Raw genomic sequence first — 14,260 nt, forward strand, 5'->3', positions numbered from 1 at the left:
TAATACCATCAAACTCTCACCGTTTTCAAGAGCTGAAAGAATCACTGGCAAGGTCCTGCTGTTGGCCTCCAGGCTCCATCCCTCCAGGTCAAGCTGCATCTTTGGTGATGGCAAATTGGCCTTTGTTGTCTTTCTTTAATCAGGTCCAGACTGCACAGGATTTAAAAGAAATTCTTTGAAGTTTCTGGCATTTATATGGCTTCCTTCCCTAGCTTCCAGTACTGATTTAAGGTTTTACATATTTTAAATTTTCTAGGTCATTTTAGACGGAACTGGGAGGCAGGTGGTTCAAATATGTGCCCTCAGCCTCCAGTATTTCCCTTAAAATGTAGTAAGATGTGTTTTAAGCCTTAATGGGAATTGTGAAGAGAACAATGCTCTATTAGTTCCAGGAGAAAAGATTTATTATTAATAGTAAACAATATTCATGAATATTTGCAATTAGTACTTAATACTCATTTATTTACATATTTGATATATATTTCACTCCAGTCTTTTCTAAGCTCTAGAAATAGTAAACATTCTTCATTAATCTTTGGAATTAGTACTTAATACTCATTTATTTACTTATTATTATTTATTTCACTATAGACTTTTTTCTAAGCTCTAGAAATAGCAAACATTATTCATTAATACTTGCAATTAGTACTTAATACTCATTTATTTACATATTTATTATATATTTGACTCTAGACATTTTTCTTTTTTCTACTTCTGAGATGTAGTTGAGATCTTGCTGTAGTATATAAAATTTTATGTTGCTTGTAAAACTTGTTATTGTAAAGTGAACATTTCTCCATGCATTGATTTTTTTTTTCAATATGTGCTATAAACCAGTTTTTAAAAGTCTTCGTGTATCTGAATACATATCTGCATGTGTTTATATAGACAAAGGAAAAATTATGGAAAGATACACACCAGAAGAGTTAGGGGCCGGGCATGGTGGCTCACACCTGTAATCCCAGCACTTTGGGAGATCGAGGTGGGCGGATCACAAGGTCAGAAGTTCAAGACCGGCCTGGCCAACATGGCAAAACCCCGTCTCTACTAAAAACATTAGTGGGACTTGGTGACTGGCACCTGTAATCCCAGCTACTTGGGAGGCTGAGGCAGGAGAATTGCTTGAACCCAGGAGGCAGAGGTTGCAGTGAGCTGAGATCGCGCCATTGCACTCCAGCTTGGACGACAAGAGCAAGACTCCATCTCAAAGAAAAAAAAAGAGAAAAGAGTTAGGGATTTGGATCTAGAGTAGGAGAGGGAGAGTATTACTTTCAGTTCACAAACTTCTATATTGTTTAAATTGTTACCATAAAAGGCTTTTTAATGTAAAATTGTTCTCTATTTCTTGAGTTAATTTTTCAATTTCTTGAGTTAATTCAATTTCTTGTATTAATTTTTAAATTCAATGGCTATATCATATTTTATTACCTATTCCATTATGTTACATGTTGAGGTAGTTTCTATTTTTTTATGACTTAAATGTCTTTATTCTTAAAGCTACACACACACACACACACACACACACACACATACAATTGTTTAGTTTTCTTAGAATTTATTCTTGGAACTAGATTCAGTCCATGAGAACATTACAAGTCAAATGCTTATTTTCCAAAATAATTTTTTACTTCTTATTTTACTAGCAGAGCATATAATTACCCTTCTGTTTAAACTATAATTAGATTTGGAAGTTTGTAATAGAAAATTAGAACCAACAGTCACTCAAGTACTTAATGTTGACAAAATTTCATATACAATGCGCAAAAAGTCCTTCACAAAGTTGTGAAGTTCAGAGGAAGCAGTACGGGGGGATACGGTGTCCTTTGAAATCATGAGACACCCAGCTTCTCTTTATGTTTCACCATGTTTCCATCCTCAAGGCCACAATCCGATTGTTGAACTCTAACCATTGTACCCCCATTCCAGACAGTCAGAAGGAGAAATGGGATACTGAGAGAGGAATACCTACTATCTGAATTTCTTTCTTTTTTCTTTTTTTTTGAGATGGAGTCTTGCTCTGTTGCCAGGCTGGAGCACCGTGTTCCTTTGTCTATACAATACATGCAGCTATGATTGTAGATAGAAGATCAACATACAAAAATAAACTGTACTTTTATACATGGCAATGGACTAAATGAAATGAACTGAAAATACTCAGAAATAAAGTTAACGAAAACTGCAAGAGTTACGTACTGAAAACTACAGAACATCCTGAAAAAAACTTTTAAAAATTGAAATAAATAGAAAGATATCTCCTGTTCCTGGATTGAAAAACTTAATATTGTTATGATAATAATCCCCACATTGATGTAAAAATTCAGAGCAATCTCTTTCAAATTCTCAGCTCTCTCTCTGTCTTTAAGGAAGAGCTGTGTAGTACTGGCATTAGGGTAAACATATAGATCAGTAGTACTGAAAATTCAGAAATAAACTCAAATTTATGGTCAATTGATTTTTGGTTAGTGTTTGAAGATAATTAAATGGGGGAAAGAAAAGTCTTTTCAATAAATGGTGCTGGCACAACTAGAAATTCATACTCAAAATAATAAAGTTGGATTCCTACCTCACACCATATATAAAAATTAACTAAAAATAAATTAAAGTTCTGAATGTAAAACTTCAAACTCTTTAAAAACACAGATGTAAAACCAAAAGTGGTGGTGTATGCCTGTAGTCCCAGCTACTCAGGAGATGAGGCAGGAGGATCACTTGAAGGCAAGAGTTTGATGCTGCAGAACACTTTGATGCTTGTGCCTGTGAACAGCCACTGTACTCCAATCTAAGCAAAATGGCAAGACCTTGTCAAAAAGGAAGAAAGAAAGAAAGAAAGAAAAGAAAAAAATAAGAAAACATAGGTGTAAATCTTTGTGACCTTTGATTAGGCAATGGTTTCTTAGATATAATACCAAAAGCATTAACCACCCTTCCCACTAGCCCCAAAAGTCGAGTTGAACTTAATCAAAATAAAAAATATTGTGCTTCAAAGGACATTATTAAGAAAGCGAGGTCAGGTATATGACTCACACTTGTAATCCCAGTGCTCTGGGAGATGGAGGCAGGAAGATAGCTTAAGACCAGGAGTTCAAGTCCAGCCTGGGCAATATAGCGAGGCCCTGTCCCTACAAGAAAACTAAAAAATTAACCAGGCATGATGGCATACATGTCATCCTAGCTACTCTGGAGGCTGAGGCAGGAGGATTGCTTGAACCCAGGAGTTTGAGGCTGCAGTGAGCTTTGATGGCACCACTGTACTCCAATCTGGGTGACAGAGCAAGAACCTGTCTCTAGAAAAATAAAATAAAATAATAAAAGTTTAAAAAAAGAAAGTGAGAAGACAACATACAGAATGGAAAAAATATTTGCATATCATATATCTGATAAGAGTCTAGTGTCCAGAATATATAAAGAACTCTTACAACTCAACAGTAAGACAAATAGCACAATTTAAAAATAAGCACGGCATCTGAATGGATAGTTCTCCACAGAAGATGTGTAGATGACCAATAAAATGTGAAGATATTCATGATTAGTTCACCAGGGAAATGTAAATCAAACCCTTAATCATATACCACTTCACAACCGCTATTTGATAGCTATAATAAAAAAGAAAGATACTAACAAGCCTTAGTAAGAATGTGGAGAAACTGGAACCTTCATACACTGCTGGTGTGACTTTAAAATGGTGCAGCTGCTTTAGAAAATAGTTTGAGAATTCCTTAAATGATTGAACATAGAGTTACAATATGATCCAGTAATTCTTCTCCTAGGTATATACCCAAGAGAAATGAAACGTGTTCACTCAGAAACCTGTACACAAATGTTTATAACAGTATTACTTATGACAGTCCCAACCCGGAAACAACACAAATGTTCATCAAATGATGAATGGATAAACAAAATTGATACATTCATACAGTGGAATATCACTCAGTCATAAAAAGGAACGAAGTACTGATAAATGGTTGAGCTTTGAACACATTATGATAAGTGAAAGAAGCCAGTCTTAAAAGGCCATATGTTGTGTGATTTCATTTGTATAATATATCTAAAGTAGGCAAATCCCTAGAGATTGAAAGTTGCTTAGTGGTTGCCAGAGGCTTACAGTAGAGAGGGTGGAGGGTGACTGCTATTAGAGGTATGAAGTTTCTTTTTGGATCATGAAACTGTTCTGGAATCAGATAGTAGCGATGGTTGCATAACTTTGTGAATATGCTAAAAACCACTGGCTTTTACATTTTAAAAAGATAAATCTTTTGGAATGTGAATTATATCAGAATTCAGATATAGTAGACTCCCTTTATCCCTGGGAGATACGTTTCAAGATCCCCAGTGCATGCCTGAAACTCCAGATAGTACTGAACCCTATAAATGCTATGCTTTTTCCTGTGCATACATACATACCTATGAGAAAGTTTAATTTATGAATTAGGCATAGTAAGAAATTAACAGCAATAACTTAATAATAAAAATAGAATATAATAACAATATACTGTAACAAAAGTTATGTGAATGTAGTTTTTCTCTCTCAAAATATTGTATGCAATATTTCTGGACTCAGGTTGAATGTTGTTTAGAAATAAAACACAGAAAGTGACACTGTGGATAAGGAAAGAGTATTGTAAAAGCAAGTATCTAGCACCTAGGTGTTGTAAAAGGCGTTCAGGAACATTCTTTCCACGAGAAGCAGTCTTGTAATGCTCTACCCAACAGAGTCCCAATTTTATTTTAAAATGGCATAGGAAAAATTAAAACTAGGATATAGCAAACAATGCTCACCTCTATACTATTAATCAGTTCATTTTCCCTTTTCACATTTATTCTTTATAATAGGCCAAGCTCACATTACACGTCATGTAAAGAAATGGGAAAATAAAAATAAAAACAAAACAATTCCTAAATGTCATCTTGGGAGCTTTTGCTAGCTGGTGGGAAGGACAGTCGTAAGTAAATGTTTCACAGACGTTATTCCACTCACAGAGACAACTGGTGCACTAGAAATCCCTACCTAAAAATTCGAGTTGGCCTAAGTCTAAACCTGTGAATTCAGTGTCTGCCAGTTTTTTGTGTGTGTAGTTAAGGGTAAAAATCAGGAGTGAATGGGTCTTCTGTTTGAGCAGGACTTGTGATGGACAGTGTCTTTGTCACTAGCAAACCCTTGGGCCATAGTTTGGAAGTTGGAGATTGAAGAAAGGAAAAGAAGAATGGCATGAGGTAATCATGTAAAGGTCTACTTTCAGGGTTTATTTTAGGATAAGTCTTTGTAGATTGTCAGAGCTGTTAGGAAGATTTTTCCATTTAATGTGATTTAGTTTAGACAGTATGATCTTTAAGAACTATTTGTCTTTCAGAAGTATGTGGGTGTGTGTTTTACCCACAGGGCACCAGAGTCAAGATCAGAAGATCTAAGTGTATTTACAAAGAGAACGAAGAGTCATGTCTCTACTTCACCCTGGCAGAGGGACCTTGAAAATTTTGGGAACTGGGTCACCAAAGGCCACTGTGGATTCACTTGTAAGCCAGAGTGAACAGAAAATTCTATAATTGCTATAAAATAGAAAATTCTATCATTGTTTTTCTAGATGAAATTATTCAGATTTGAGAACTGGATTCCTTTTAGTTATTGTGTCCTGTGGATTGTTCTGATTGTTGAGAGGAATTCTAGGGCAAGGCATGTCATTGCGGTGGTGAGGAGGTTGGGGTTTAAGTGAATGAAGATTCTCATTTGAAGAATTGAAATATGACCTGACTACGAGACGAAGGGACTAGAGGAATCGTTCCAAGCCAAAAAAAGCCAGCCCAGGAACCGAGACGTGCTCATGAGTGAAACTTTATAAGAGGGTGTCTTTATTCATCTGGACTCTGGACACAATTATATACAGACCATTCATGCTTTTGTCTTAATTTTTATTTCTGAGTAGGTAATAAATACATTGAGTACAAAATTTAAAAGCTACACAAAGGGAATACCATAAAAGCTTGCTCGCTTCCCGCCGCCTCCAGACACTGGTTCTCCCCAGAAGCAATCACTGATACCAGCTCCATATGCATCTTTCCAGAGACATTTCCTCTCATCAACATCGAACCTTGAGTAGAGAATGCTACACTCAACAGCCTTGTGTCAATGGTGCCATGAGGAACTGAGGGGTGAGACAACGGAGGAAAGTGCAGCCTTCCCAGCCTACGCCCTTTTCTGGAGCCAGCTTGGTAGTCCCAGTATGATTTAGGGTGGGGGGCAGGTAGTTGTCTAGGAGTTTGAGGTGGTACCAAGTACCAGGGTAGAAGGGAAGCCTTCATCCTGCTCTTATGCCTCTTGGCAAACATGTGGATCAAATCAGGACTACACTCACCACAAACACATACAATAAGCATTTTTAAGCTGTTGGAGCCACGCAATTATTTTTTCTTACAACCTTTGGTTTCTGTTGGATCTCTCTGTGCTCTCCCACTCTTTCTTCACCTCTTTCTCTATGTTCCACCTCCGCCCCTTTATTAGGTCAACACGTGTACTTCCTGCATTACTGTATCATTTGTCTTCATCCCAAGAAGTACGTAATTTTAAAGAGAGTTCTCATTTAACGCTCTAATGATACAATTTTGTGACTATTTAAGGCAAGTCATTTAGCCTTTCTGAACTTTAATTCTCACATCTGTAAAACTGATGACTGCTTACATATTTCCCAGGCTTACTAAGTAAAGCAATTATAAAACGCTCGTCAATGTGAAAAATAATGTGGAAAGGTTCTGTTCTCCATGCTTCAAAAACCTTAGCTGCTAAGAAAGCTGCCAATACCTGCTTTAGGCATGGTGGGTGCTGCAGACTAGAAGCTCCAAGTTATGTTCTCAATGCAGAACATCCAGTCCTGGAGAAGACACACTATGGGAGATTCTGCTGGTTTTATAAGAGGGGTGGAAGTCTAGAAGAACCTCTTTCTTCAAAGAAAGAAAGAAACAAACAAAGAAAGAAAAAAGGGAGATAAATTAGTATAGCCATTATGGAAAACAGTATGGTGGTTCCTTAGAAAACTAAAACCAGCTTTTTCCAACTTGGACTAGCAGAATGGCTCCCGCAAAGAAGGCAAGCGAGAAGAAAAAGAGCCATTCTGCCATCAAGGAGGTGGTGACCTGAGAATACAGCATCAGCATTCACAAGCATATCCATGGAGTGGGCTTCAAGAAGCGTGCCCCTCGGGAACTCAAAGAGATTTGGAAATTTGCCGTGAAGGCGATGGGAACGCCAGATGTGCGCATTGATACCAGGCTCAACAAAGCTGCCTGGGCCAAAGGAATAAGGAACGTCCCATACCAAATCCACGTGCGGTTGTCCAGAAAAGGTAATGAGGATGAAGGTTCACCAAATACCTACGTACCTGTTACCACTTTCAAAAATCTATAGTCAATGTGGATGAGAACTAATCGCTGATCATCAAATACATCAAATAAAGTTGCAAAATTGCCTTCAAAAAAAAAGCTAAAACCAGAACTACCATATGATCCAGCAATTGCACTACCAGGTATATCCAAACAAAATGAAATCAATATGTCAAAGAGATATCTGTACTCCCATGCTTAGGGCAGCACTGTTTGCAATAACCAAGATATGAAAACAACTGAAGTGGCCATCATGTATATAACTGATCTGGTTTGGATCTGTGTACCTGTCGAAATCTCATGTCAAATTGTACCCAGTGTTGGAGGTGGGGCTGGTGGGAAGTGATTGAATCATGGGGGCCAATTTCCCCCTTAATGTTGCTCTCATGGTAGTGAGAGCTCCTGAGATTTGGTTGTTTAAAACTGCGGCACCTCCCCCATCTCTCTTTTCCTTCTGCTCCAACTATGTAAGACATGACTGCTTCTCCTTCACCTTCCACCACGATTGTTTAGTTTCCTGAGGCCTCTCCAGCCATGCTTCCTGTGCAGCCTGCACAATTGTAAGCCAATTAAACCTCTTTTCTTTAAAAATTACCCAGTCTCTGGTATCGATAGCATGCAAGAACGGACTAAAGCAATAATGGAATATTATTCAACCATAGAAAAGCATGAAATCCTGTCATGCTTTATGCAATATGGATGAGACTGGAGGACATTAAGTGAAAGAATCCAGGCCCAGAAAGATAAATACCACATGTTCTCATTCATCTGTAGAAGCTCAAAAATTTGATCTCATGGAAGTAGAGAGTAGAATGTTGGTAACTAGAGGCTGGAAACTGGTGGCTGGGAGGGGAGATAGGGAGAGATTGATTAATAGGCATAAAATTATAGCTAGAAAAGAGGATTAATTTCTAGTGTTCTATAGCACTATAGGGTGACAATAGTTAACAATAATTTATTGCACATTTTCAGCTAGCCAGAAGAGAGGATTTTTTTTTTTTTTTGATGGACTTTTGCTCTTGTCGCCCAGGGCGGAGTGCAGTGGCGCAATCTCAGCTCACTGCAACCTCCGCCTCTTGGGTTCAAATGATTCTCCTGAGTCTGCCTCCTGAGTACCGGGATTACAGGTGCCCGCCACCACGCCCAGCTAATTTTTGTATTTTTAGTAGAGATGAGTTTCACCATGTTGGTCAGGCTGGTCTCAAACTCCTGACTTCAGGTGATCCACCCGCCTCAGCCTCCCAAAGTTCTAGGATTACAGGTGTGAGCCACCGTGACCGGCCTAGAAGAGAGGATTTTGAATGCTCCCAATATGGAGAAATAATCAATTTTGAGGTGATGGATATGCTAATTACCCTGATTTGATCATTACACATTGTATACAATTATTGAAATATCACTCAGTACCCCATAAATATGTACAATTATTATATGTCAATTAAAAATAAGAATGATGATAAAAGAAAATGAGGGAAAGAGCTGAGGCCTTGGGGAGCAGGCCACTGGGAGGAGCAGAGCTACCTTGGGGTGGCTGCTGGTGGACAGTGAGATTTGGGTCTGCTCTGAGGAGGGATGTACAGTCTGGGATTCTGCACTGACATGATGGCAGCAAATGACATACCATAGCCTGAGAACACCCTTCCTGGAGTAACTGTGGAAGGTTAAAATAAAGGAACAAAAGTGAAAATCACATCTGTATGTTTGTAAATCACAATTTTATGTACTGAATAAATAACTTTTTATTTTCTTCTTATTTTAAATGTTCTATAGTTAGTATGTTTGTATACTCAGAAAAAAGTGACTTAAAAAATAATTTGAAAATGAAAGAAATGTAATAGCCCTATACATAGAAATGGTAATATAATTATGGCACTTTAGGAATTATCCACAAAGATAAAATGAAGACTGAAAATTGATATGAAAAATGGTATAATGAGACCAAAAAACAAGTGTGTGTACATATTGTATGATTAAAACTACATAACATATATACATAAAAACTAGAGGGGAATATATGAAAACATTGATAGTTGTGTTCTAAGTTTTAAAAATGAGCAGTTTTCAAAATTTTCTCCAATTTTTCAACCTTATTTAAGATTGTTTTATTACTTCAAATCCTTACAAATATAATAAAAATAATGTAATTTTTTTTTCTCAGGGCTCTGGGGGACAAAGGACAGCTAGGAATAAAACGAATCCAGAATACAAATTATTCACACGGATGCTGTGACTCTGGAGTGGTGGGATTTAGGGATGGCTTCTACTAAGCAAAAGGAGAGTGGGGCCATGGACGGAAACTATAGAGTGTCCTCACTTCTTTCCTGGGGCCCCCGAGGATGAGATGGGCCTTGTGATCTTCAGAGAGTGAGCTATATCTTAAGAATTATTGGGATTCATGCTGCTCTCCAGATGTATTTACTTTGTATAATCCCCAAGCCTTCTATAAACACTGGTTTAAACACACTGGCCTTGTTTCTGCTTGTTGTGGGCAAAAAGGGAAGATCCTTTTGGCCATGTGCGATTCCAATGGGTCAGAATGTGTGCAAGGGAATGGATGGTGAAATGGAGTCCAGGGCTCTGGACTCAGTTCTTCCCTCCCCAGTCAAGAAAGTGTGCTCCTGGTGAGGCTCTGGAAGCTTCAGTGCTTTATTGGAACTCCAGCTGGAGGCATTTCCCATCAGCTGTCAGGTAGTGTAAAGTGATGGGTGTAGGAGGCTCTGCCGCAGGAGAGTGAGTCTGCGGCTGTTGCCAAAGTTGCTAACGTTGTGATTGCTAAGCGGCCAACTTTCATTAGCAGTCTTCAATTCCGTCCAGTTTTAAAATGACACTTAAGATGCTTAATCTCCTCTTAAAAGAGAAGCGCTTTCAAACTGTGGCTGAAGATTCCGTGTATCAGGATAGTCTCAGCAATGCCTTTTTTTTCCCCCTCAGAACCAATCATTTGCTAAGTTGCTATGTCTTTAAAAATTGTGATCTACTCTCACTTCTTCATCACTGCTGCCACGATTTTATGTCGAGATTATTCAATTGTCTGGGAATTATTCTGTTGCCTTTGTTCTTAGGAATCTCACCTCAAAATGACCAGAATGCTTTTAAACATAGATTTGACCACATTACTCCCATATTTAAACCTTTCGTGGCCCTTCATTGATTGCAGGATACAGTCCACCTTTCTTAGTCTGAAATTTTAGATGCTTTACAATTTCTCCCGATCCACATTTCCAACCTCATTTTTTTTTTTTACCTCCGGTTATATGTTGTATCTTTCTCTTCATCTTATTTCTTGAAACAACAAGAACGACGAAAATCTCCATAAACAATGGGCATAAAAATGAAAGAAAAGAGAAATTTACCATCTAATGACTCAACAAATAATTTAATATATTAGATAGTAGTCTATTATTTCTTATGCACATTCTAATTCTGGGTTCTAAACATTTTAATTATTCTCCTTTGGAAGAAGTGAAGTGGAGGTTCAGAGAAATCAAGACAAATTTTCCTCATTTTTTTATGTCACTTCTCATCTCTTGTTTCAATCACAGTTTAGGAGGTATCAAATTTAGTCCTTAAATGCAGAAAAGCAAAATAACGACTTTTCTTTACTTTTCTCTGACTCCACACATTGGTTTCTGTTTCAAATTCCATTCTTGCCAAGCCTCCCCGCTTTTCTTGCATACAACCCTTACTGCCACCTAGCCACAGCGGCATTGGCTGAGACGCCCTTCATCTTGATCGTTCCTCGGGTGCTGTTTAGTGCCAGCCACTGAAGAGAACCCCCTTATTTCCACCCACGTGGCTCCATCTGGTTTCAGGGTCTCCTCTGTGCTATTTTGGGGTGTGAGGAGCTCATTTTTCAACACCCATAGCATGCCAGGGCTGGGAACTCTGTATCCTCCCCTCTACTGGCCATCCCACCATTTTTTCTCAGGGTCTTGGTTCCTTCCCAAAGCTCAGCCTGTAGACTGAAGCACAGGCCCATCTCTCGGGGACCTAACGGACCACTGGCCTCTTGGCTTCTCCAACTCTCCTTTTCCAATCTCTTTCGGGTTTGAGTCTTTTCAGTTCTCCTAAGGAGCTAGACTTAAAAGACGTAGAAATCTGAAAAGACTCCTTTTCGGTGCTTGTTGCTATCCTGACTTCTTCCTGAGATGAAGGTCTAATCTGGTGTTTGAATGGAGGCAAGGGTCACGGCAGAAAAGGTACTGGAGAAAGCTGATAATATTTCTAAAATACTCTTCTGATGCAATAGCAGAGAGAAAATTTTGTTTTATTTTTTTAATTGACCAAAAGTATCACCAAATATTATTACTTAGCCTTTAAAACAACTTTTAATACTTACCTAATCATATATTGCCTAAATTCCAAGAAGCCATGGGCTTTTTAAATTTTTGGTAGAGTATTGCTCTATTGCCCTGGCTGGAGTGCAGTTGTGCAATCTTGGCTCACTGCAACATTTGCCTTCCGAGTTCAAGCAATTCTCCTGCCTCAGCCTCCTCAGTAGCTGGGATTACAGGCATGCACCACCATGCCCGGCTAATTTTTGTATTTTTAGTAGAGATGGGGTTTCACCATGTTGGCCAGGCTGGTCTCAAACTCCTGACCTCAGGTGATCTGCTTGCCTCGGCCTCCCAAAGTGCTGGGATTACAGGTGTGAGCCACCGCACCCGGCTTTGTTGTGTGTTTTTGGTTGGAGTAATGTTGAAGCTCACTGTGAGGGGGCCAGAGTTGTAGAGAGGACACTGGGAGAGGGGCTTTGTATCAAAGGTGACTTCAGGGTCCTCAGCTTCTGGCCATCACTGCCAGCAATGAGACAATAGAAACATGAAGGTAAATTAGACACATTTATTTGCATTTCTGTCTGTGTTTAAATTAAACCAAGAAGTTCTACGGTAGTGAGCTCCCCAAGAGCCTGATGCTTTCTGAAAGATTAGATATCTACCTGATGTGTTTTTGTTGTTGCTGTCATTTTGTTATTGAGACAGAGTCTCACTCTGTCACTCAGGCTGGAGTGCAGTGGCACAATCATAGTTCACTGCAGCCTCAATTTCCCAGGTTCAAGTGATCCTCCTGCCTCAGCCTCCCTAGTAGCTAGGACCACAGGCTTGTGCCATCACTCTCAGCTAATTTTTTAAAAATTATTATTTGTAGAGATGAGGTTCACTGTATTGCCCAGGCTGGTCTCAAACTCCTGGGCTCAAGTGATCCTCTCACCTCGGCCTCCCAAAATGTGGGAATTACAGGTATGCGTCACCATGCCCTGCCTACTCCATGTCTTAATGCAGTTCACGACTGGGTAAATAACAAGTAAGAGCATCATAGACATATGAGGAGCTTGAGAAAATAAGTAAAAAGACTGCTATTTAAAAAATTTAGTCTGCTGGCCGTGATGTAATATCTAGTATACTAGACTCTGATCCAATGATTCAAGTTCAAATTTACTTAATTTGGTTTGCATATAACACGACATATTGCAAAGTACTGTCATGTCTAGAATTTCCACATAGAATGAACTCCAGGGTGGCAAGCTTATAGGAAGAGAAATGAGAAGATCACGTGAAATATTTTGAAGCAGGCTTTGCATAACAAACACCAGACTTTTCCCTTCGATTGTGTATTTGAGCCAATAGATATTGAGTGTGTGGGGAAGGATTGAAGTTCCATCTCCAGCCACCCTAGGGTACAACTACTGAAGGTAGGTACAGGCCTGGGTGGTCCGACAGTCCTTACTTGTTATGTGATCTTGAGCAACTTACATAACTTCTTTAGGTGTTAATTTTCTCATCTGAAATACGACTAACCATATCTACCTACTAAGGTTATGATAAGGATATGAGACAATGTAAAGTGCCTGGCACATAGTAGGCATTCAGTAAAAAGTAGCTATTATTGATGGTATTATTCCCACAAAAGCATTTATGAGCACGAACAGGATAATCACAGAGGAGAGATGAAACTGAAAAAGCAAAACAAAACTAACACCAACAACAAATTACTCAGCCTGTGAAGAGTGTCCTTTTGGGAGTCTTAAATGCTGATCATTGCTTGATTTTATGATATTACCCTTCCCTAGGCCCCACAAAGTATAATATGACATGTTTATTAGTTTAAGTGGTTTTGCTTCTTGAGACTTTAGAATTTTGTAACACCCTTTGTGCTGCTGAAGATTCTCTGGGGAGTTACAAAACCAGGATTGAGATTTCCTTTTAAAATATTAACAAAAAAGTAAATAAATTATGTCTCTCTAACACAGGCAGAGCCAAGATAACATCTAGTCAAGGGCTGGCTTCATACCTAGGCTGGCAACAGAATGCTATTTAACCACCTTGCCCCTTCCCTCTGTCTTGCTTCCCCTCGCCCTTCCCACAAATAAGCACTGGAAAGTAAAAGCTGCAATTCTAGCCTACAGTAATTACTTTGGTGCATAGATAGGACATTCCAAAGGGCAGAGAAGAGCATGTGCTAACAATAAGAAAAGAAGAAAAACCAGAGTGAGGACCAGTACGAATAGGATTCGAGGAGTGGCTCTGGACAGGAGCAGCCAGGGTGAAAACCCGGAAGAGGATTTGGGAGGTAGTGGGACCCGGTCAAAAAGAAAGGATTACAGTATATACAACCCGGCTTACCCTCCTGATGCCCATACAGCAATTGGCTTTATTAGTGTCCTAAGGAAAAAAAAAAGCTTCTCCTCCCAAATCTCTCCAAAAGCATAACTGCTAACTGCAGAAACTTCAAGGAAAACTCTTACCTGAGAATATGCTAACCACTCTTAGAAATCAGGATTTCTTAGGAAACTTGAGCGCTTAGCCTAGATCTGCTATTAATGATTCGGGAGAATTTGAGGACATTACTCTACCTGTTTGACCCCAGTGATTTCATTTGCATTCTTTGGTTG

The 14,260-nt window shown here is 38.9% G+C and overlaps 1 protein-coding gene across 1 annotated transcript in view; it reads right to left on the bottom strand.

Moving 5' to 3' along the window:
• Nucleotides 1-11,358: 11,358 nt before the first annotated feature.
• Nucleotides 11,359-14,260, bottom strand: part of TMEM212 (transmembrane protein 212) — a 64,363-nt gene continuing 61,461 nt past the window's right edge. The window contains exon 5 of the mRNA XM_021674746.2: nt 11,359-11,529. Within this exon, the coding sequence (XP_021530421.2) occupies nt 11,359-11,529 (171 nt within the window). The remainder of the gene's footprint in view (nt 11,530-14,260) is intronic.

Source organism: Aotus nancymaae, unplaced genomic scaffold, assembly GCF_030222135.1.
Source record: "Aotus nancymaae isolate 86718 unplaced genomic scaffold, 86718_ANA_hifiasm-v0.15.2.pri h1tg000019l, whole genome shotgun sequence".
Classification (NCBI taxonomy): domain Eukaryota; kingdom Metazoa; phylum Chordata; class Mammalia; order Primates; family Aotidae; genus Aotus; species Aotus nancymaae.